The 21,605-nt window shown below is 41.0% G+C and overlaps 1 protein-coding gene across 2 annotated transcripts; it reads right to left on the bottom strand.

The window, feature by feature from the left end:
• Window positions 1–248: 248 nt before the first annotated feature.
• On the bottom strand, window positions 249–19,641 carry card11 (caspase recruitment domain family, member 11). 2 transcript variants are annotated; one of them, XM_030735772.1, is made up of 25 exons: window positions 19,396–19,641; window positions 14,611–14,810; window positions 14,390–14,527; window positions 13,805–13,981; window positions 12,744–12,892; window positions 12,406–12,585; window positions 10,617–10,763; window positions 10,093–10,218; window positions 9,801–9,995; window positions 9,549–9,695; window positions 9,148–9,217; window positions 8,857–9,053; window positions 8,615–8,721; window positions 8,487–8,527; window positions 8,269–8,386; window positions 7,981–8,182; window positions 7,564–7,690; window positions 7,240–7,483; window positions 6,864–6,948; window positions 5,960–6,055; window positions 5,623–5,740; window positions 4,197–4,412; window positions 3,425–3,546; window positions 1,109–1,224; window positions 249–622 (listed from the first exon to the last, which is right to left on the bottom strand). In XM_030735772.1, exons 2-25 carry the CDS (start codon window positions 14,798–14,800, stop codon window positions 418–420), a joined length of 3,513 nt encoding a protein of 1,170 aa, XP_030591632.1. In that variant the 5' UTR covers window positions 14,801–14,810; window positions 19,396–19,641; the 3' UTR covers window positions 249–417. The 2 variants fall into 2 exon arrangements, with proteins under 2 accessions (XP_030591632.1, XP_030591633.1); XM_030735773.1 differs by having other exon boundaries at window positions 4,197–4,379.
• Window positions 19,642–21,605: the final 1,964 nt, after the last annotated feature.

The following is a 21,605-nucleotide window of genomic DNA, read 5'->3' as shown; positions in this document are numbered from 1 at the left end:
ATAAAGTTAAAAAATTAAAATTAAACACTATTTATTTATTTATTATTTCCAGTATGACCGACCCAACATTAGCCACTAGAGGGCTGCAGAATCTCAGTTAGGCAAGCGCTGACTCTTATTGAAGGTACAGCCCAGTTTGTTTGTTCTTTCTTTTTTGTAAACATACAGACCAGGGGCTCATTTTTAAGCAAAGAAAGGATTCTTTTTCATGTTTTCAATCTGTTTATTTTTCTAAATAAAAGACATATTTACAAAAAATATAATGCATTTATTAAACAATTTCAGTAGCCACACATGCATCTTTGAGTCTCCCCATAAATATAAATGCTTGAAAGCATGATAAGGCTTTTTGTGTTTTACTATGTTTAACTCCATGTATATCTTCATGTGCAAGCAACTGTGTGTAGCTATGTTTGTCTACAGCAGGTCCTGCTCCACCCAGATGGTCTTCTTCTGCTCATCCAGTATTCGGTCTTTGATCACCCTGATGAGGTCCTCCATCCCTGCCCAGGCCTCCGGCTCCAGGGTGGCGTAGAGACAAGGGATGCCCTCCAGCTCCTTCTCTTTTGCGCGACACAGCTTCACAAAGTCTTCCTCTGACTCCACGCGCAGAGGCAACTTCCTGTGTGGAGAGGAAACAGGAAGGAAGCAGCGATGAGGTGGTGATGTGGTTTAGAACCCAGTATTTCTGATGAGATCCTGTAGACAGTCTGCAACAGCGGTCTGCGTGCTTTTTCTCAGAAAGATAACAGTGACGGTAATGGGTTCATACGCTGGACTGCTATTTAAAGGCACAATCCGCCATGACACACATCAAGCGTCTGTCTTGGTTTACAATTACTTAACCAACAATTATGGGGATCACACATACACACACAGATATTTTGAGTAAAGATCTGGATCTTGTTACCTTTGTGGACAGTGGGAAAAAAGAAAGTTAATTTAGGACAGTTACTATTCAAGAGCAACAACAATATTAAACTGACATCCTTGGCTCGATGTCAGCTCCTATCTGGAGTCAAAATATCAAGGACGGGTATTTTATTAAAAAGAACAATGGCTCACAGCTGTGTGCTTTGAGAGTTAAAAGAAGGTTTGTCAGGCTTACCTTAACTTTTTGACATTTTTCTCACAGATCTTGATGTAGATGATGATCGGGTAGATTTCTCTCCGTAGAAGGTCCTTGACGCAGCTCAGCTCAGCCTCCAGCAGGCAGTGTTTGCCCTGGTGACGAGTGGAAAAAAGAAGAAAAAAAAAAACAATCTTTACCGACAAATACAGATCTACACCGTACATACATGATTGAAGACTAAAAATAAATAAATACATTTTTTTAAAAGCCTGATTAAAAGATTTAAATGTTGATGGTGCTCCTTTCATATATACACTCCTCTTCATTGTTTTTGTTGAGTTAGACTGGGACTGGGTTTTACAGTCCCTGATTTCTCTGAATTGAGTGAGGTTGTTCTTGAAGACTTGACATCTATATTCTGTAGCTCCAATTATGACAAATCCTCAGTTGCGTATCTTGACACCACTTGGTGTTTCAGCCTTTAACTGCAAGACACTCTCAGCTGAGGTATGTCTACCACAGGCTGATCAGCCCTAAATGTGTGTTTTGTGGTAAGCCTTCAGATAATGTCTATTTTTTAATTAGCCACAGCGACAGCTCATTCAGAGGGCACTGGCTTGAGCTCTAATTACCTTCCTTTGGGCCTGCTTTCCGACACACACTTCCCTCAGAAGCACTGGGTGTATGCACATGATTAAACAAAACAGAAACAACTTAAGCGTTACAGATCCTGCTAGATGGGGTTTGTTACCTCTCGCAGAGCCAGGCTTGTCACTTCACACCTGTTCTCTCATGAGATAGGCATCAATGTTCAAACTATTCTCTTACATGCAAAAGTTTCTGATTTTGGCACCACTTTATTTAAAAGGGTGTGCAAAGGACTGACAAGCAATACTGTCATTTTTTGTACACTTGACTTTGTTTGAATTTGTTAAAAAAGAAATACATTGTGTATATTCATTTATGGTGTGTCTGTCTGTGTTCTAAGTACTGTCTGGATTTAAGCTAAGAACTACCACACAGAATTGTGTTTTGTGATTGCATAATCACCATAAATATAAAGAATCTCTGAATTTCAATTTCTTTGAATTTGACAACTTGACATTAACCAACACTGCAGGTAATTTCCCTGTTGAATTACAGCAAAGTACTGCCACTGGATTTGTTAGCTTTTAACCATTATTTTTACAGCAGTCTGTTACTTTGTTTTTAAATAGGTATTGGGCTGTATAATAAATGTTGTGTAGTACACTAGTGTCAGGTGTTTGGTTGTCATTATTCTGTCATTTTAGTACCCCCACTGTAATCTCCACAAACAGTTTGTTACTGTAAAATGGAACTCCATGTCCTCACCCATGTATCCTGATTTTCTTTTTCTCATACTCTGACAATATATATGACTCTCCTTACCCCTTACGCTGCAAAGTTAGGAGTGCTGGTAAGATTTTAACAGCTACGATGAAGACAATGGTCTGATGTGATTAATCACCACATCCGACAGGAGTCCATTGTTAGCTAGATCCTAAGACAGCCACTCAAAGACTGGAAACCACATTACCCTTCTTATTCATCTTCTTCTTTCTGCTGCTACCTTTAGGGCCCGTCACGGCAGATCATCTGCCTTCATCTTACCCTACCCCTGTCACACCAAGCCTCGGCACGTCCTCCTTCACTGCATCCATGAACTTCCCCTGATGTTTCCTTCTGCCTGGCAGCTCCTTCTTCAACATCCTCTGTCTAAGATATCGACTAGCCCCCCTCTGCACATGTCCAAACCATCTCAGCCTTGTCTGCAAACCTCTAAACCTGAGCTGTCCCTCTGAAGTACTCATTTCTAATTCTGGCCATCTTGGTCACTCCCAGTGGAAATGGGAATCCGTATTACCCAATCACAGCAATCAAATTCCATCCATCCTTCCATTATAATTAGACAGGACTAGGACTAAACACAAAATAAATGCAATAACAAGGAAAACATTTAGATTAATTTTAATGAATTATTTGGGCTAGTGAATGAAGAAAATATTCTAGTAAAAAAATATGCAGAAGCTTGTAGTCAATATGTTCATCAGTATTTCCACCATATTCATAAGGAAAGCTACATTTCTATACCAAACTTCTCATATTTTTACAGCTGTTTCTTAAAGGGTGAGGAGTACAGGTAGGTTACTTGGGTTAAGATTATACCACGTTTATGGTACATTTGTTGCACTCTCAAAGTTAACAAATAAAGCCTAACAGGTTCTTTGTGTCTGTTAATTAGGCCCGCTATGTCATGTGTATAAAAGGTTCATCACAGGTTACATTTGTCGTACACACGCACACCCACACACACACACAATAAAAACTCACTTTGGCAGCGACAGCCTCTATGTTTTCTCTGGTGATGCATTCAAAAGTGGCTTGTTTCTCTTTGTAGTGAATGAAGGGCTCCACATTCTGCTTCAGATGAAACTCCTCTTTGGTCAGGCTGTCTGCTCGGCCGAATGTAAAGGCAACAGGGAAAAAAATGTGTTAATTCTGTTTCTTGCCTTGTGAAATTGTGGCTCTAAGGACACAAAGATGAAACTGTTTATATGTTAACAGTCACCACAGCACATTTGGCACAAGGAACAGAAACTTCTGTGGTTTTTGCTGAGGGGAATGTCAGCATAATTGAGACTTTAAACAGTCTCTTGAGTTTACCAGATGTTCAGCTTTGTACACCAGCAACTTGTCTGACCCAGGTCTACTGGGAGCAGTTGGTTGGTCATGTGACTCGTGCGTGAATTCTCTAAAGATTTGACAGTGCTAGCAACATTTTCATATTTCAGTGGGTCAACTGAAGTGTAGCAACTAAACTGTCTGCATCATCATTCTAACTATCATTTGGGTCATCTTAAGTCCTTCCTCTGCTGTCTCTCTGGTTACACTCCTTAACATTTACACACAGTGAAACACAATACCTGACCTACATCTCTGTAGTAGCTTCCTTTTCTCTCACCTTCTACCTTTAGCTTAACTACTTCTTATCCTTGCCTTAACCATAGCTTAATAAACTAGTATTATCTCAATAAGGTGGGAAATATTCCTCATGAAGTCATTAAAATTGCTGTGAACTTTCTTATACCCATCATACACTGACCTGGTTTGCAGATATTAAAGTCCATGGCTCCCCCCATGTTAAGTATTTTTTGGATAATGGTTTTGGCGAGAGCAGCGGGAGTGAATAGGACCGGTCTTCTTCTCTGGGTCCGCTGGAGAGTGACGGGACTGTAAGGAATCAAGCTCAAACTCCTGCTCAGCTCACCGTCTTGGTCAGCAGCATCTGTTTGCACCAATGGCACACATGCAAGGAGAGCTAAAACACAATTATGACTCAGCTTGAGAACAGAAAGTGAAGCATTTCCAAAAATAATTTCAGCAAATGATTATCTGAAGTCTGAATCTGAGTGATGAAGTGCAACAGAAAAGCAGCCAGCAGAAGAGCGGCGATTAACCTCAAGATGCTCTGTGCCTTTTACCCACAACTGCTTGCAGTTAAAACAACTTAGCTACAAAAAGACAAACCACTGCAGGGCCAGTGGGAGTTCAGAGGAGCAGAATGACACCCACTGTCTGGTGACTAGTTAAAGGGCCAATGAGGTAAATTATTAAGCAGATTATCAGTTTAAATCATCTGATTCATTCGTTGAGCCACCCCATTTTTAAGGAATCTTTATATAACTAATACATGCTACATATTAACATTAATCTTGCTCTGAACTGTTTTTTTACTCATTTTAATAAATGGCAGCAACATTTCCAGTCAATCACTCCACCCGCACCCCCAGCTTCTATTAAACGCTTTCAGTAATGCTCTTGCCTAAAGAGTTAATTCCGCTTTATCGTGCTTTTAATAGTGTTATCACAGTTTTAGTTTCATGCTCTCTTTACACCTCGTTATATTTTCACGGTGCTGCTTTTGCTTGCATGTCACGCTGTGCAGTACTCTTCAACAGGCAGTTTGAGCACTTTCCAGTCTTAAACTTAAACAGGACTTCCAACTGTTTCCGCTGCACAACCGTCAGTGTTTACACTGGGTGACATTTTACATGCTTTCATCTTACTCGTCCAATGACTCCTTGAGCTCCCTTCAAGGCTTCTTATACAACTGACACTTCGCACCCTTTTCACTTCTCTGAGTTTTACTTTTTGACAACCCAAAAAAGAAAAAATAAGCATCAAAAGAACTTTCCACAGCAGACACAGTTTACTTTAGCTGCTCTCGGTGCTTGCTGTCATACAGCTGTTTAGCACAGTTTAGTTTGCAGTTAACACTGAATTCTCAACTCTGTTCAGTTTTTTTTTTATATATATATTTCAGCTTTACTGAGGTGTTTGCATGGAAAATTGGCACCTAAACACACTTTAGCAGTTTAACTCATAACTCTTTACCACTTTGAATCATTCCACTGCTTTCACTTTCTCTGCTTTGGCAGCCACTTCAAATGCTTCAGCTGTGAATTTTCTGCACTGAGCACATGTGCATCATCTTTGTTTTGTCTCCCACTGCAACACTTTGTATTCACCTTCTGGTCGAAGCACCTCAAAGCCTTGTCTGGGTAGTGTTGTGCTCCCTGAGTTGATGATTCTCACACGCTCGTTGCTGTTCAATCGCTTGTACTTTATATCCACCCTGCTCACAAACTGGAAATCAAAGCAGACATTGAAAAGCCCCGTGTTACCGGGGGTATCCGACATGTGGATTCATTGTGCATTAATTTAGTGGAAAACTATGCCGCAATCAAGAATTTATCAGGGCCAATCTTGATTTATTTTCTTGTCTGTAGGCTGTATCATAGGCTTGTCACTGCTGAACAATTTTAAACATTGCAGCAACTGCAGGTTTTGCCTGAACTTTATTACCTGCAGTATTTGAGTGATGAAAATGCTGGCTCTAGACATGCGTGGGCTGGCCCTAGGATCAGGGGAGTGGCTGGTTTCTTCAGGTTGTAAATTGTTCTAGGCAGGCATGAAAAGAATAGACATGAAAGTTATGATTCAGACTCTAACATACACACTTTTGTGAAAGCAACATAGCAGAGTAATGCAAAACAGCTACTGACTGCTGCGAACCTGAGATCAATGCAAAGTAATGTTCACGCTGCTGTACGTTGAGCCAAGCTTAGCAGTTTTTCAGCAGGAAGCTTTGTGTTCACACATTATTAAAAAATATCGAGTTTCCTTTTGAGTACAAGGATATGTGTAGTTATATGGGCATGAGTTAAGGTTCGTTTAATTTTCAACAGGCAGTTACTTGAAAGTGCATCTCATGGAATGCAATCCAAAATGTCACTGCAGCAATCTGGAAACCCTATTCTTAGATTGTTTGAGAATGCAGAAAAGATTTGTTTTATTTTTAAATACCAAACTCATAGTCTAATCTGAACTGCCATCAGATCATAGAGATTGGATTCAGGTTTGGTTGCATGCAGGTTGTGAACATGCAAAGAAATTTCCAAAATAAAAATAGATCAATAAAAATAGCTACTATTAAACCAGCACTGAAAGGGAAAATGTATTGTTGGGAAATAGTTGGAGATTAATATAACAACAATCCAGTGTCATAACAAGGATTTACTCACACATTACGCATTTCCTCGTCCACAAAACACTTTACACACCCTTGATTTGCACACATAGCCTACAAGATTTATTCATGCATCTTTGCTTTAGTCAAATATCCACATTCAAATTTTCAATATACTTTTTTAAGCTTTGCTAAAGAAAGCGAGAGAAGGGGAGAAAGAAAGAGGCTGAGGTTTCTCACCCGGTTGTTCCGTTGAATTTCATTTTCTTCTTTCCCCCCTCGGCACACTAACTTCTGAATCTTTACCAGGAGCAGCTGCTGAGCACTACATTTCACATGAGTACACACACCAGAGCCTTATAAAAGATTCTCAAATTTTGACACAACTGCATAAGATAAAAACACCATGTAAGAACTTGTCCTCCCTCAAGCTGCTTTCTTTGTTGCTCTGTGACTACAACACACTGTTTCTACTTGATGTGCTTCCGGTTACCGCTGCTTTGTCAGGGCAATGTATGATATTTTAGGACAGCAAAGGTAATTAGCAGCTAAAAATCTGAGGTAAAACACACAAGTTCAAGGACTTATAGTTAAAAAAAAAAAAACAGCTCTGTACCGTGAGTTACTGGGTATTGTGCCACACTCAGCCAGGTCAGAGCCGGTGTAGGGGTCCACACGGGCGCACAGCCACTCACAGCGGCCCTGGTGCCTGGTGTCCAGCACATGCACCACCTCATCACAGCGCACAGACAAGGAGCAGCTGTCCAACTGTCCAGAGACGTTGAGGTTGACCCGTATGTAGAATGAGTCACCAGATGCTAAAGTGCCATCTGCTAGATTGCTCTGAAGACGGCGATAAGCTGCAGGGCAAGTATATGTTTGAATTCGTATATGCAGTGGATCCACATTTAATGAAGTGTTGAATATAAATATCGCTTACAGTCGAGGTTGACCCGATAGTGCAGGGTGATGGGCCCAGAGCAGTGCTGCAGAGTCCAATGGGCTTCTTCCTGAGTGCTGGTATCCAATGAAATGCTTTGGTTTTCCCCACGTATGCACCCCTCAATCTGGCCAGCCAATCACAGCAGAACACAGATTATTGATTAATACAAGTTAGTCCCTTTTAGAAAATTTTCATAGGAATAAGGAACACAAATAGAACAAGTAAAAGAGCAGGTGTCTAAAAATGTCAATTATGGTGTTCTCCCCATTCTCTAAATGTCCATGCATGTTTCTTGGATCTCTAAAGTGCTTTACTATTTGCACCGCCAGATATTTTAACTGAACTCACATTTATCTTATAACTGCAGCAAATTTTTTGACATTTGGCACATTCAGGGAAAAAAAAATGACATACAAATAGGAGGTGGTGGCCCTCTCGTAGCCCTGCCTTCTCTGCAATGGACCCCGACTGGACATGTGAGATGAAAATCCCGCTTTCATTACCACCGACCAGCTTAATGTCCTTCAGCAGGTTGTCACTTTGCAATGACAGCTCCTGCACCGGCTTCAGGGATGCGCTGAGTCTGGAGAAGGAGGAAAGAGACGGGCGGAACGGCCTGCACAAGCACAAAGACACGTAAAGCGATGTAGCAGCTGAAGGTGTTTGTAAAGTGTTACATTTAGCTTGTGTATGTCTGTGTACCTCTCCAACGAGAGTTTCCTGAAGATATTGTTGACCTGCTCCAGGTCGTAAGTGTCCATTCCTTCTGACTGATGGGAAGATGAAGACGAGTGCACAGAGGGAGGACCACGCTCATCCTCTAAGGAAATAAGAACCGAAATAGACCAATCAATAGACTGATTTTATTTTATTTTAGAGTGATTCAGATCTCAAACATCATTGTGTAAAAAGCATGTTACCAAACTCCATTTCCATGTTGTCGCTGTCAAAGTCAGAGATGCTAAAACAGACAAAACATCAGGTTAAAGTCAACACAAACCAGCACAAATTCTTAAAATCAGTCATCTACATGGCATTTATTCAGTACCTGCGGGGATAGAAGTCATGTTCCTTCTCCCTCTCTCTGCGGTAAAGAGATGCTTTCTCAGGTGGTTCAGGAAGTGTGGAGAGGATGCTGTCATTACGGCAACGCAGCTGGAATGGGAGCAGTCGACGTTACACACTGTCAGGTTTATTCAATCTAACACTGCATAGACTAGGATTTATACAAACAGGAACTAAGCACAATTTCACTGGTATTAAAAACAAATGCAAACAACTCAGTCGCACCATGTGCCTGCTGTATGGGGACTCCGCACTGCTGAACGGGAGCGGGGAGGCAGATGGAGGGTAGGTGAGCGGGGGTGCCGATGAGGGAGGATATGTGGGGGAAATCGGGATGCTGGGCGAGGGAGGGAGCGAGCTGCTCTTGCCATACGTTGGCACATTAATCTCCAGAAAGTCCCCTCCGTTGGTAGGAGCCGAAGCTGGAAGGCGGAGATAAACTTCAATAAAGCTGCAGAAATGGATGGGCATTGTTGTGGTAGTATATAGTGCGATACATGCACATGATGGTGTTACCTCCAGGCTGATTGTTCTCTGAGGTGACTTGAAGGTCTTTCAGTACACAGACTGGAGACTTGACTCTATTCTAAAAAACAAAAGACAAAATAAAATCGTTTTGTAGCCTTTTGTCATGACTATCAACAGCTAAAAATAAAATGAGTACATAATAGCTGACATTATAGTTAATATTTAAAATAGGGAACCAACTAATTACAGATTTTAGCCCGTTTGATTATATTATAATGAGCTGTTTGTGAATTTCTTCAGAGAATGACCAGTTTGCCTTCGATTGGCTGCTCAGCTCACTTTGGAGCTGCTCTAAAGAGAAAGTCTTAATCTCTGTTTAATGTATTACTAGGTATTGAATCTGGCCTTTGATTCATAATATCTATAAGTTTGAGGTGAAGACAACTGACCACTGCTTTGAGATTGGGTCTACGTTTGAGTCGGGGCTCCTCTGAGAAGAACTTATCATCAGGCGACTCATCGCTGGACCATTCTGACGGTCCCTGTTTATCCTCTCCCTGCGAGATGATGGATGGAGGTATATCCCTCGGGAGACTCTGCAAAAACAGAGTTACATGAGCATTATTGAAGTCAAGATTTGAAGAAAAGCAACAGCAGCTATATTATTAGCTCCACTTCTCTATTACAATGCCATGTCTGACCTGGTCTAGGTTGATGTCTTTGGACATTCGTCGCAGGCGAGACTCCAGAGTGACCAGTTTAGCATCTTTGCGTACGATCTCTAAGTGGAGTTCATCACTCCTCTCCTCCAGTTCTCTGATCTGCTTGCGATATTTATCTTTGTCAATGAGACTCTGGGAGAACTGGTGCTGGGCCTCGTCTCTGGCTCGAAATGCCTGCAAGCAGCAAAGGAATTAAAGCAAAAATATGATTACAATACACGTGTGCTTGCATATGTGAGCACGCCTGTGGTGTGTGTGTTTGTGTCTTCACCTGGTCTCTCTCCTTCTCCACCTCCTCAAGTTGTACGGCGATGGTGTCTATGCGGTTGCGATACATCTCACAATCCTTCTGCAGTGTGGAGCACTTCAGCTCCAGATCCTCCTTTTCTTCCAGGTACTGCATGCATGCACACACGCACACAGACAAAAACCAAGTGTTATATATAGTTAGACAAGAACAGGCAGATACAGGAAGAGAAACACAGCAGGAGAAAAAAGGCCAACCAGATTACACAGAAAGAGGCCTGAGATGGGGCTTTCTTTAAAGGTCTCATGGGGCACTGGTTTGTGTCTCTAGGGTGTGTTATTGCAAACCCAGTTTGTTCAGTGGCCCACTTTGCTTCATGTTCACACATTCAAACACAGATGGAAACAAACAGCCAGACAGACAGACAGACAGAAGACCACTTGTTAAACTCCCTCACACCTCACTTCCAATGTACATTTATACATGTGTGTGTGTGTGTGTGTGTGTGTGTGTGTGTGTGTGTGTGTGTGTGTGTGTGTGGTTGTAACCTTATCTCGTAGTTCCTCTGCCTGTCTAATTTCTTCATGCAGGTTGTAGAGGCGGTTGACCAGATCCTGTCTGTCTTCTAGTGCTTCCTGTCTGTCGTGCTCCAAAATGTCAAGGATGGCCTTGTCTGATGCAGGTAAAGGGCCCGGCTGGGTATGAAACATGCACACTGTTAGATATGAAACTGTGTGACTGGCTGCTACACTGCAGTTATCAACAGGACCTTTCTTTCTATTAGCAATGGAAACAATGAGTCAACCAGTAAGTGTAAATATATTGATATAACAGCTTATCAAAATGATTTACAGACCAATGTTAAGATAAACAAAATTCTGTAAAGGATGTGTAAATATATACACACATATATACACTCACTGGCCCTTTCCACTTAGCTACACCTGTTCAACTGTTCATTAACACAAATATCTTAGAGAGAATGGCCTGAAATAGAGAAAATATCCAGTGACTGGCAGTTCTTTGGGTCCAAATGCCTTATTGATGAGAACAGAAGATTTTAAAAATGTTGCCTGGTCTGATGAGTCTCAATTTATGCTGCATTCACATGGCAGGGTTAAAAACAACATGAGAGCATGGATCCATCCTGCCTTGTATCAGCTGTTCAAGCTGCTGCTGCTGGTGGTGTCATGGTCTTGGGGGTATTTTCTTGGCACACTTTGTACCAGCTGAGCATTGTTTGAATGCCACAGCCTATGTGTGTGTGTATGACCACGTCATCCCATTATGGCCCAGTGTACCCAAAGGAGAGCTCATATTAAACACGGTAAAATATCCATTTACCAAATTCAGAGTTTGTGCTCTATTTGCTCGATTTCAGCAAGTTTTTTTTTTTTTTTTCCTATTCTTGGCTCTGTATGATGTCAGCAAGAGCAGGTATTCCTAATATGGTCATCTCAGGCACACACTGCTGTCTGTGACTGCAGAAGCCATACTCACCTGCTGCCCTGTCCTCCTTTCTGTTTATGAAAGGCAACAATCAGAAAAAAAGTTGGCTTAAAGGGAGAGGTGCTAAAAAGGCAGAGTTATTAAAACTTCACACAGTGTACGAATGGAGGGGCCACACCTAGACCAAGTATAGATTATGATTAGGTCTAAGATTATTTTTATCTATGCAAAGGCACGCTAGAACAAGTCCGAAAATAAAATAGGTCGTTGGAACTGAGAGGGAAATGAATAATAGATTCTATTTTATAGCTTGGTAGTCCCCCTCAGCTCAGTCCTTTGGTTTTAGTGGTTTTCTTTTGTTTCACACTCACAGCAACAGACAAACAGCAGTTAGGTGGTGAACTCTGGTGTAGCATCTAACTGCAAAGATTTTTTGCACACATTTTTGTCAGATGTTGGCAAAAATCAAAACATACAGCTAACAGGAGATACCGATTTGACTTCCACTTGTGGGCTCATGCTCGCAGTTTGCTGTGCTGCTCTGAAGTGGCCAAAATCTATTTGTTATAGTTAGTTTAAGCTATGAGAGCACCGTAGTTACCTCTAAAATAGTAGTGGTGAACTGGAAAGATTCTCCTCTGATTCACTGCTCTAATAGATTAGATTCAACTCATTGTCATTGTACCTTGATCGTTCCAGATCACTCATCCAGAGACGAGCATCTGCGGTCATGCAGCCAGAGACACCGTTGGGCAATGTGTCTTAAGTGTCTTGCCCAAGGACACAACACAGGGCAGGGACAGGGGCTCGAACCTGCAACCTTCTGGCTGCAAGGCAAACGCCTAACCACTGCGCCACTGCCACGAATAATACTTTGTGTTCGAGTACCTGTATGATGGACTGCAGCTCCTGCAGTTTGATCTTGAGCATCTCGTTCTCTCTTTCCAGCTCAAAGATCTGCTCCCTCTTTGGTCGATTCTCAATGTCGTTCTTCAGTTTGAGGCTCTGTCTCCTCTCCATCTTACACTCTTCCTCCACCTTGTTCAGCTTGTGCTTCAGTTGGTCAATCTGTAATACAGACAGGATGAAAAGTGACATTTAGAGACCAGCTTGGAGCTGAAAATGAGATCAGTGCACTTAAATTTCCTTCACACTCACTCCTACTTTTTTTTTTCTCATTGATTATGATTCATACACAGGGTGATGACAGTGTGTATGTACAGTACCTCCAGCTGCAAGTCTCGGCTTCTCATCACAGCCATGTTCTTCTCCTCACTCAGCGTAGCGTACCTCATGGCCAGTTTGTAGTTTTCATCCTTTACTCTGAGGAGCTCATCACTGTAGGTGTTTCTCTCTTCTCTCAACTTATTGTACCCTAAAAACCAACCACAAATAAAGAAAAAAAAAATAGCTTTACTAACTCCTTCTTCTTTACTTAACAGGAAGCTGTTATGCTGTTTTTTGTTTTTTTGCTGTGGTAGAACTGCAGATGCTCAAAACTGCTTGTTCAGACAGTCGATGAACTGAGTGGTTACACCAAGGCCCAGTATAGGATAAACAACTATTGAAAACAGCAAATAAGCAAGTATAGTCCAAAACAACATGTGCATGATAGGTTCCCTTTATGCGTAAAAATTAAATGTCCTTGTTCTGTAAGCTCAAGGCTATCATAGAACAAAATGACAAAGCTGCAAAGGTAATTACATCTTCCTTATGTGTGCGTGCAGTGAAAGCCTGAAGAGTGTACATGCATTATATTTAGTATTTCTTTCTTTGTGCTTGGTGTTCCAGCTGCAGAGTTCAACTGCACAGGGCATAAAGACCACAGTGTCCTAGTTTTATTGACAGGCTTTGATACACAACAGAGAGCTTATCCATGTCGAACCCAAATGCGGTGCACCAGGCAGGTCAAACCAAGCCTGTGTGGTGGGATTGCAGATTCAGTGAACAGTGGTAAGTTTTGATGTTAGATTTTATATTCAGCTATTTGAGACAATAGTCATGTATCATTATTGTCTGTAGCAAGTAAGTGTGTAAGTGTAAGTGTTTTTATGCCTCTAAGCCATCAGCAGCAGCAGCTGGAAAAATGTTCTTTTTTGGGTTGTCTGTCCTTCTGTAAATGCATCTGATTATTCCCAGTAAACATTATAATGAACACATTGGAAGCCTTATGAGAATGGCTTCAAATTTGGTACTAACTTTTACAAGGATGAATTGATTTGATGTCCATAGGTTAAGGTAAGCAAATTTTTGTCAGGATATATCTAAAGAATAAACATGTCTTTACTCTGCTGGAAGGCCTGAAGCTCCTGATTGGCCAGTTTTAACTTCCTTTTCTCATCTTCCAGAGTGACAAACTTCTTGTTGAGCTCAGCATGCTGCAGGGTCTTGACTTTGGACTGCTGCTGCAACTTTGTGACTTCGTTCATGAGAAACTGTGTCAGACCCTCGTGACCTTCCTCCACTGTGGGACAGATAAAAAAGAGAGGAGAGGAGAGGAGAGGAGAGGAGAAAAATAAACAAAGTATATTATACATTAGCGACTTCAATACACAAGATAGGACTGCAAAGTAAGCTGATTTTGAACAGTTTAAACTGATACAGTGTTGGTGGCTTACACTGTATCACTGATGTGTACAAAACTTCACCTTTATCATATAATTTGACGCAAATAAATGGAGTGGCATTCATATAGTGCTTTTCTACTCTGTTTGAGCACTCAAAGCACTTTCCTTACTGCAAGCCTCATTCACCCATTCATACAAGCATCTTTACCTATGCCTAAGTGCTTTTAACCTAGCAGTCAATCACAAAAGATGTGTGTTCATGCATAAATGTGTGGGGTGTCTGCAACCAAAGGTGATTGTCTCACCTACGATAGTGGAGAAGCGCCGTGTGGGTTCCTTCCCTGTGACCAACTTGTACAGATCGGGGTAGTAAAACTCGAGACTCTCCAGAAAGGCCACATACCCCCGCTCGCCTTTAGTGTGGAGGATGTCAAGTAGACGGCCTAAAAGAGGACGGGTTAGCATATGATAGGTCAAAGGAAAATTTGTTCTGCCTTTAGATACCGAAACACATCTTTCTACCTACTTGTGCGGTTTGCTTTTGTGGTGAGCAGTATGGAGTTGAGAATCTCATCCTCATCCAGCTCATCCAGGACTTTGCACTGACGGAGGTAGGGGGTGAGCTTTGATGGGGTGATCGTACAACACAAGTTGTAGCGTTTGCTGTCCACCTTCTCCCACAGTGCCTCCACATCATCAGATGTCCCATTTTCCATCTCTTACACCCTTAAGAAGTAGGAAAACCCACAGGGCTGTTAGCTGTGCAGCATGTTGACTATTACTCAAAAAGAACATCCCAGTTTGTACATGTGAGTTAGCTGAGGAACGAACAGAAAGGACATATCTGTTAGAGTCTGAGAAACCACAAGATGAAATATATTTTAATTTTTTTTTTTTTTTTTACATCAGCAAGACTAATAAAGACACATCAAATTAAAAATATACTCATTTAAATATATGGGCCCAGAAACAACTTTCTGTTTTGAGAATGAGTATGCTCGGGTAATCACAGTCACAGAGTTAAAGATTGTGTTTTTCAAGCATTATGAAGCATTGATTTCTGTGATTCTGCTCATGAATTTGCTGCTACTCATTAATTACATATGGATGGAATCAGTTTCCTACTTTGGGTTTTACTAAAACATCTAAACAGATAAAATCTGAGGACACATACTCATGGTTCTTGGAAGCTGAATGAATTTATAAGCCTCCTAACTTTTCCATTTGTACCACTACTAGTACTACTACTACCACGAAGCTGACATTTGTGGTTTTCAATTAAGATTTCCTGGACGATCACCTACTGATACATAAAGCACACACATCTCCTTCAGAGTGAAGTGTAGTAGCTTTAATGACTGGCTATATGCAAAACGTAGTTGCATATTTGGCGCCAATTGGCGTATGTTAGCACGCTAACGTGCTAAGCAAAAATGCTAAATATACAAGTGGGGATTAAAAGAAACATTTAGTGCATATGGCTAGTGCTGTCTTGTGGATAAACATCTAAATTATTTTATTTCTGCATTTAAATATCAAAATGCTAATTTATCTGCAGAAAGTTTTTGGCCAAGTGGTCAAGGGCAGATGCCCTCTGGCCAACCTACATAACCAAATTAGGTAGCACATATGCATACAGCTGGAGTTACATGGTGTTACTGCTGTTTTTGAAGCAGAACAGTTTTGCTGAACCATCTTTTAAGGCCACTGTTTCCATTCAGGCACACTATAAGAGAGGAAGCACCATTTTAGACCTCAGTTATCTTGCAATCTTCATAAACAATAAAAAAGAAATAAGAATGATAAGTTCCTGTGGTGCTCGAATGTAAGCAGCCTCAACCATCATCCGGCTCCATCACTGGCCTCCAACAGTGATGAGGTAAAATATGTCTCGTAAATGACTTCTTTGGAAACCCCACTCATTTTCAAATCTGCGGTCATCACGCCCACCTAAAAGGGACTCTATTGATGTCACCTCAAAAAATGGAGTCAGTCTCCCTTCAGACCCAAAAGAACTTCAAACTGATTTCAGATATATAGCAGCATGCCCGACATCCATAAATGGATTTTGCAGCGTAAATCTTTTTTTTTTTATATGCAGTACCAGTCAAAATAATTTGAATTACCAGTCTTCCTCTCACTCCCACTTGATTTCCTCTCTCCATCTTACACAAAACACATACAGACATGCACACTGTCCATGCATTACTGGCATTTGCATGCTCTTCGTGTAGTGGGTGTTATCTACAAGCCTGCTTTGTGACTTGAAGCCAACAGTTAGGCAAATCATGGTTATCTGATGTCACTGCACATGTAAACACACACAATCACACACACTTTTGCATACTCTCACATACACTGCATGTGTTAAAAATTGGAGCTTGTGCTTTTTTCTGCTTAGAAATTACGTATACTGGTTAAATTGTGGCTTAATAACACCAGAGTAGCATCCGATTTGCTACGTTTCAACTTTATCATAAATGTGAAAGTAAATCAAATGTGAGCTTGGGTTCCTTTCAATAACTGTGAAATAAAACAGTTATTCAATAATTATTTCATTTTTTTTTTCAGATATTTGCACACACATTGAACAAAATCAACGATAAGCTGCACTGCAGCAGAAATATTATACCCTCTCTACACCTGAGTTATTATTTGTAGCTACAGCATGCATACACTGCCACAGTCACAGCAGATGATGAAACCACAAACACTCAGACCAACACACACACCCCTGCAACTGTGCTCATGCATAAGTACACAACGCATGCAGGCACATCATAAACAGACAGACACACACACACACACGCACGCGCGCACAGACCCCTTCAGTAACCACACACATGTTTCGTCTTCTCTTTTTTCTTAATTTGGAGTTCATTACCGAGAAAACTCATCCTTGCTTCCTCCTTTTCAAACCAGATGTGAGTAGCTGCTCCCTTCCGCTATTCTGTCTTCGTCTTCACAGACAGACACTTTTGTTTATAGTATTGCGGTCAGAGGAGTTGATTGTCCGTTTTAAAGCAGTGCGTGTGCGTGTTATGCCTCTTACACGTTACTTACAGGAGTAACCGAGTTTAAGTTGTTGCAGTTGAACGTCTGTCTACATCAAACTCGGTGCACCTAAGTGAGAGATTTACTTTATATGGTTTCAAATGGGATTTCAGTTGCTTTCAGTGTCAGTGCCTCAGCTCAAATACAAGGCATCAAACTCATTCTGAAACTGTTTTCATTATTCTGCATCTGGAGTGGAAAGCACTAAAGTGTCCTTAAAATGGTGATCCATTTTCTGCTGCACACTATTTAGAAAGCTTTTTATTTATTCATTTTTATTTATTTATTTTTGGTTTGGCATGTTTCCAAAGCACTTCATAAACATGCCAAAAAAAAAAAAAAATACAAAAAAACAAAAAAAACAAAAAACAAACAAAAAACTTATCGTGGGAATCAGTTTGTTGAGCCCACCTTCTGATAATGAGGACGGATGACCTAATTCTAACACCCAAATGACTCTGGTTTCTATACGAGTTCATCTAAAATCTGAGCATATGATGTTTTATGAATGGCAGCTGAGCGTAATCCTTTGAGGTCTGTAAGCAAAATTACCAGAAAAGGGGGTCACGAAACACAGAGAGCAGAAATCTGTGTGTAAGTCCCTGCAAAATCAGAGCGCTGAAAGAATTTAATAGAGACAACACAAGCAGAGAGGACGCATATTTATTCTGCTCTTTTCTAAGTACTATTTGATTTATTAAATTACATTTGTTATTTAGTCTTTTTTTGATGGCAAAAACAGTTTGTAGCTTTTCACAATAAGACATTAAGCTGATAACGTGGCTTATGAGGACCTGCATGGTGTGTTAGAGCTATTGGTGTTTAAAGGTTTATAACCTTCTGTAAGCGAGCATCCATTTGTGGTTGTCATCCAAATGTCCTTCACAGTTTTAATCTAATATATAGCTTAACAGTGGTGCCACTAACTCATAGACTGAAAGTGTGTGACCTGAGATTATAGTGCCATTGATCAGCACACAAAATTTGCATTATGTTCGGCTCATTCCTGTAGCACATAAATGCTTTGCATTGAGTTTTCTAATGCAACCCGTCCAAGCGTACAAGACAGGGTCATATGATCCTATATGGGGGGCTTTGTCACAGCTCACTGTTAGAGTGCTGGCCTTGGACAGGCTGGTCAGCCAGCTGATAGGCAGGTACGATTGGTTCAGGTGTACAAACCATCATAAAGGCTCCATTGTCCAGCTGAATAGTTGAAGCTATAGGAATTTGATATCTGGCTCTCTTTGTGGAGACTGATGAAAGAACACAAAAGCCAAAGGCAGAAGTCCAGCTCCTCTACAAGTTTTCTATGCACAGCTTTCATAGTTTAGTAGTTAAAAAAAAAAAAGGGCCAGACAGCTGGCATCCACTGATCCTGTAACAAATTACTTTGCATCTCACTTTAAATATTTAACAGAAAAATGGACATTTGGGCAAAACTAGTGATTTCCCATGCTTATTATGTCAGCTTTACAGCAAATTAAATATTATTTGTTTTCTGCTTGCAGCATTTGAAAATTTAGTGTATGCTGTTAGCGAGGTGGTGTCCCTTTTGTCGCAGTTTTTAAAATTAGAGCTCCCCATTTCCTGAAAATATTACTCAACAGTTTCAGCAAACATGATAAGCCTTTTTTTTTTTTTTTTTTTTTTAATGAACAAGCAAAAACCAGTCACATCTGCGCTGTACATGCCATGTGTGTCCCTGCCTCGCCCACTCTCACTCTCACTTTCACTGGCTATCATTGTTTCTGCACCTGCTGCCGGAATCCCAAATATTTTGAATAATGTCAGATATAGGGCAAGCCATGACAGAATTGCAGCTATTGTGATACAAAGCTAATAACCAATAACTTTGCTAATGTAAGAACCAAAAGGATATCAGCGAATGCAAAACATAGATTCTCCTGATGAAGGTGAACAGCAGATTACAGATTCACTCTCATCCTTTATCAAGAGTCCGTGTTTCTGAAGGAATACCTGGCCTGTTTTTATGCGGGCGGTGTGGTCTATATTTTAATCATAGCTCTAATCTAGATGACACACACACAGTTTAGAAAGTCTGTCATCGCTGCGGTGATATGAGGTGTAAGTCTGTTTGACTCCTCGTTTTTTCCACTCCAAAAAAAGTGCCGCACGTTTACAAGACTGTTGGTGGACTTTTCTTTAAAGAATAAATAGAATTTGTTTTTGTAATATTTCTGAGAGGGGGGAAAAAAGACGGTTATATGCGCTGGCCTTTTTTTTTTTTACTTACCTGAGACGCGGCGGATATGAAATTCAAAGAGTAAACTTGGCCTCTAAGTGTGGCGTGTAGTCTGTTTCTGCTGTTTTCTCGCCTCGTTAAAAACAAAACGCCCGTCGTTCCACCGCGAATCCTAAAAGCTCAGGTTGTCTCCATTTATCCAAAAGAATGAGAAGTTTTAAAGAGAGCGGAGAGCGCATGGGAGCTGCGGCCCCGACTCACTGCCTGAGATAAAACAGAGAAACAGAGAAGAGATCGCGGAGGCGGGCGGTGTGAGCTCAGATGGAAATAACAAGCTCTACGCACGGAGGTGAGGAAGCGCCCAACCCCGGAGCTGCTGCAGTGTTTGCGCTGTAGCTGTGATCAGATATGGCATCACTGCCCTATAATAAATTCATCCACTCTAATAGGGACTTATGAGTTTATAATGTGTCATAAAAGGATTATTAGGCTTCTTGTCTGTCATTCAGGTGGACCGTAGGCTGAAGGCTTCTGTCTTATCTGATGTAAACTCATTGTTTACTCCTTCAGCTGCGCGATATCAACTTAACGGCAACTTTTTCCTTTCGTCTATTTCACTTCAGTATTTCCGTCGTGATGCTTTGGTTCCAGGCAGTGTTTCATACAGAAAGATGAAATGCATTGTTGAGGATCAGACTTGGCTGATCACTAGATTAAAACGGTGTTTACACGTAATTACAGGTGTTTATATTTTCACGACTTTCAGTAGCCTGTATTATCTTTACTAGGGTGCTGTTACATTGTAATGGTGGCAATATGTCAACATCCCGACACTGCACAAACTATTAATCTGTGGCTTTAGTCCATAAGAGGCGGCACCCCATCCTTAAGTGAAATTCTTATTTCCAAATTGGAGGATTTCACAAATATAACGTACACTAACTCTAACCGCACTAGAAAATTGTGAAGTACAACTGTCTAAAATATTGCATTTGCACATGAACAACTTCTGTTTTTCAATGATCTGCAATTTTGCAATATCTTAAATTGGGGAAGACAAGCTTGTGGCAGCAGTATGCACATTTTAGGTTACTATAATTAACAAAGGGAAGGAACTGTTTTGGGGTTTTTTTGTTTGTTTGATTTTTTTCTCTCTCTCTCTCTCTCTCTCTCGTCACTGGATAAATAACATGCAGCTTGTGGCTATCTTATTTTTACGGACTGAGAAACTGTTAAAAAAAAAAACAGGTTGCTGTAGCCAAATTTATGGAAAGAATACAAAATGATAAGTTGGCAAAACTAACAAAAAAATCAACAATTTTACAATGTTATGCATAAGTTATAGTAGAAGATGAAGAGGGGAAACACTGTTGGTCCTGATGGCATACCTGTGGAAGTATGGAGATGTCTAGGAAAGAGGACAGTACGCTTTTAAATCGTTTAAGGCTATCTTGAAGAGTGTGAAGAGGAATGAAGTGCAGTGCTGTAGTAACTACAGAGGGATAAAGCTGATGAGTCACACCATTAACATATGGGAAAGAGCTGTTGAAGCTAGTTTAAAAACACAGATGACAATCGGTGAGCAGCAGTGTGGTCTCATGCCAATAAAGAGCACTACAGACTGATGTTTGCTTTGAGAGTGTTGATTAAGGAGTATAGAGAAAGTCAGAAAGAGCTGCACTGTGTCTTTGAGGAAATAGAGAAAGCATATGACAGGTTGCCACGGGAGTAACTGTGGCAGTCCAGGAAGAAGTCAAGAGTGCCAGAGAAGTATGTGAGGGTGGTGCAGGACACGTATGAAGACAGAGCAATAGATAGGGACAGGGTGGATGTGGGATTATATCAGGGATCACTCTGAGCCATTTCTTGTTTGCAGTGGTGATGGACGGGCTGACAGATGAGGTCAGGCAGGAGTCTCTGTGGACTATGATGTTTGCAGACAACACTGTGGTCTGTAGCGAGAGCAGGGAGCAGGTGGAAGAGAGTCCAGAGAGGTGAAGATGTGCACTGGAGAGAAGAGGAATGAAACTCAGCAGAAGCAAAACAGAATACATGTGCGTGAATGAGAGGGAGACAGGAGGAAATGTGAAGATGCAAAGAGCAGAGGTAGTGAAGGTAGATCAGTTTAAATACCAAAGCAATGGACAGTGCACATGAGAGGTGAAGAAGAGAGTGCAGGCAGGGTGGAGCAGGTGGACATAAGTGTCAAAGATGATTTGTGACAGAAAAATAGCAGCAAGAGCAAAAAGGAAAGTTTACAA

Source organism: Archocentrus centrarchus, chromosome 8, assembly GCF_007364275.1.
Source record: "Archocentrus centrarchus isolate MPI-CPG fArcCen1 chromosome 8, fArcCen1, whole genome shotgun sequence".
Taxonomy (NCBI): domain Eukaryota; kingdom Metazoa; phylum Chordata; class Actinopteri; order Cichliformes; family Cichlidae; genus Archocentrus; species Archocentrus centrarchus.
This window is presented reverse-complemented; position numbering and strand designations above follow the sequence as displayed.

Bases quoted from the DNA above. Each gene is read 5' to 3' on its own strand.
- card11 (XM_030735772.1), bottom strand. From the start codon at position 14,800: ATGGAAAATGGGACATCTGATGATGTGGAGGCACTGTGGGAGAAGGTG. The intron at 14,528-14,610 runs GTAGGTAGAAAG...GTCCTCTTTTAG, and splicing joins CACAAAAGCAAACCGCACAA to GCCGTCTACTTGACATCCTC. The intron at 9,996-10,092 runs GTGAAGACACAA...TGCTGCTTGCAG, and splicing joins TGGAGAAGGAGAGAGACCAG to GCATTTCGAGCCAGAGACGA.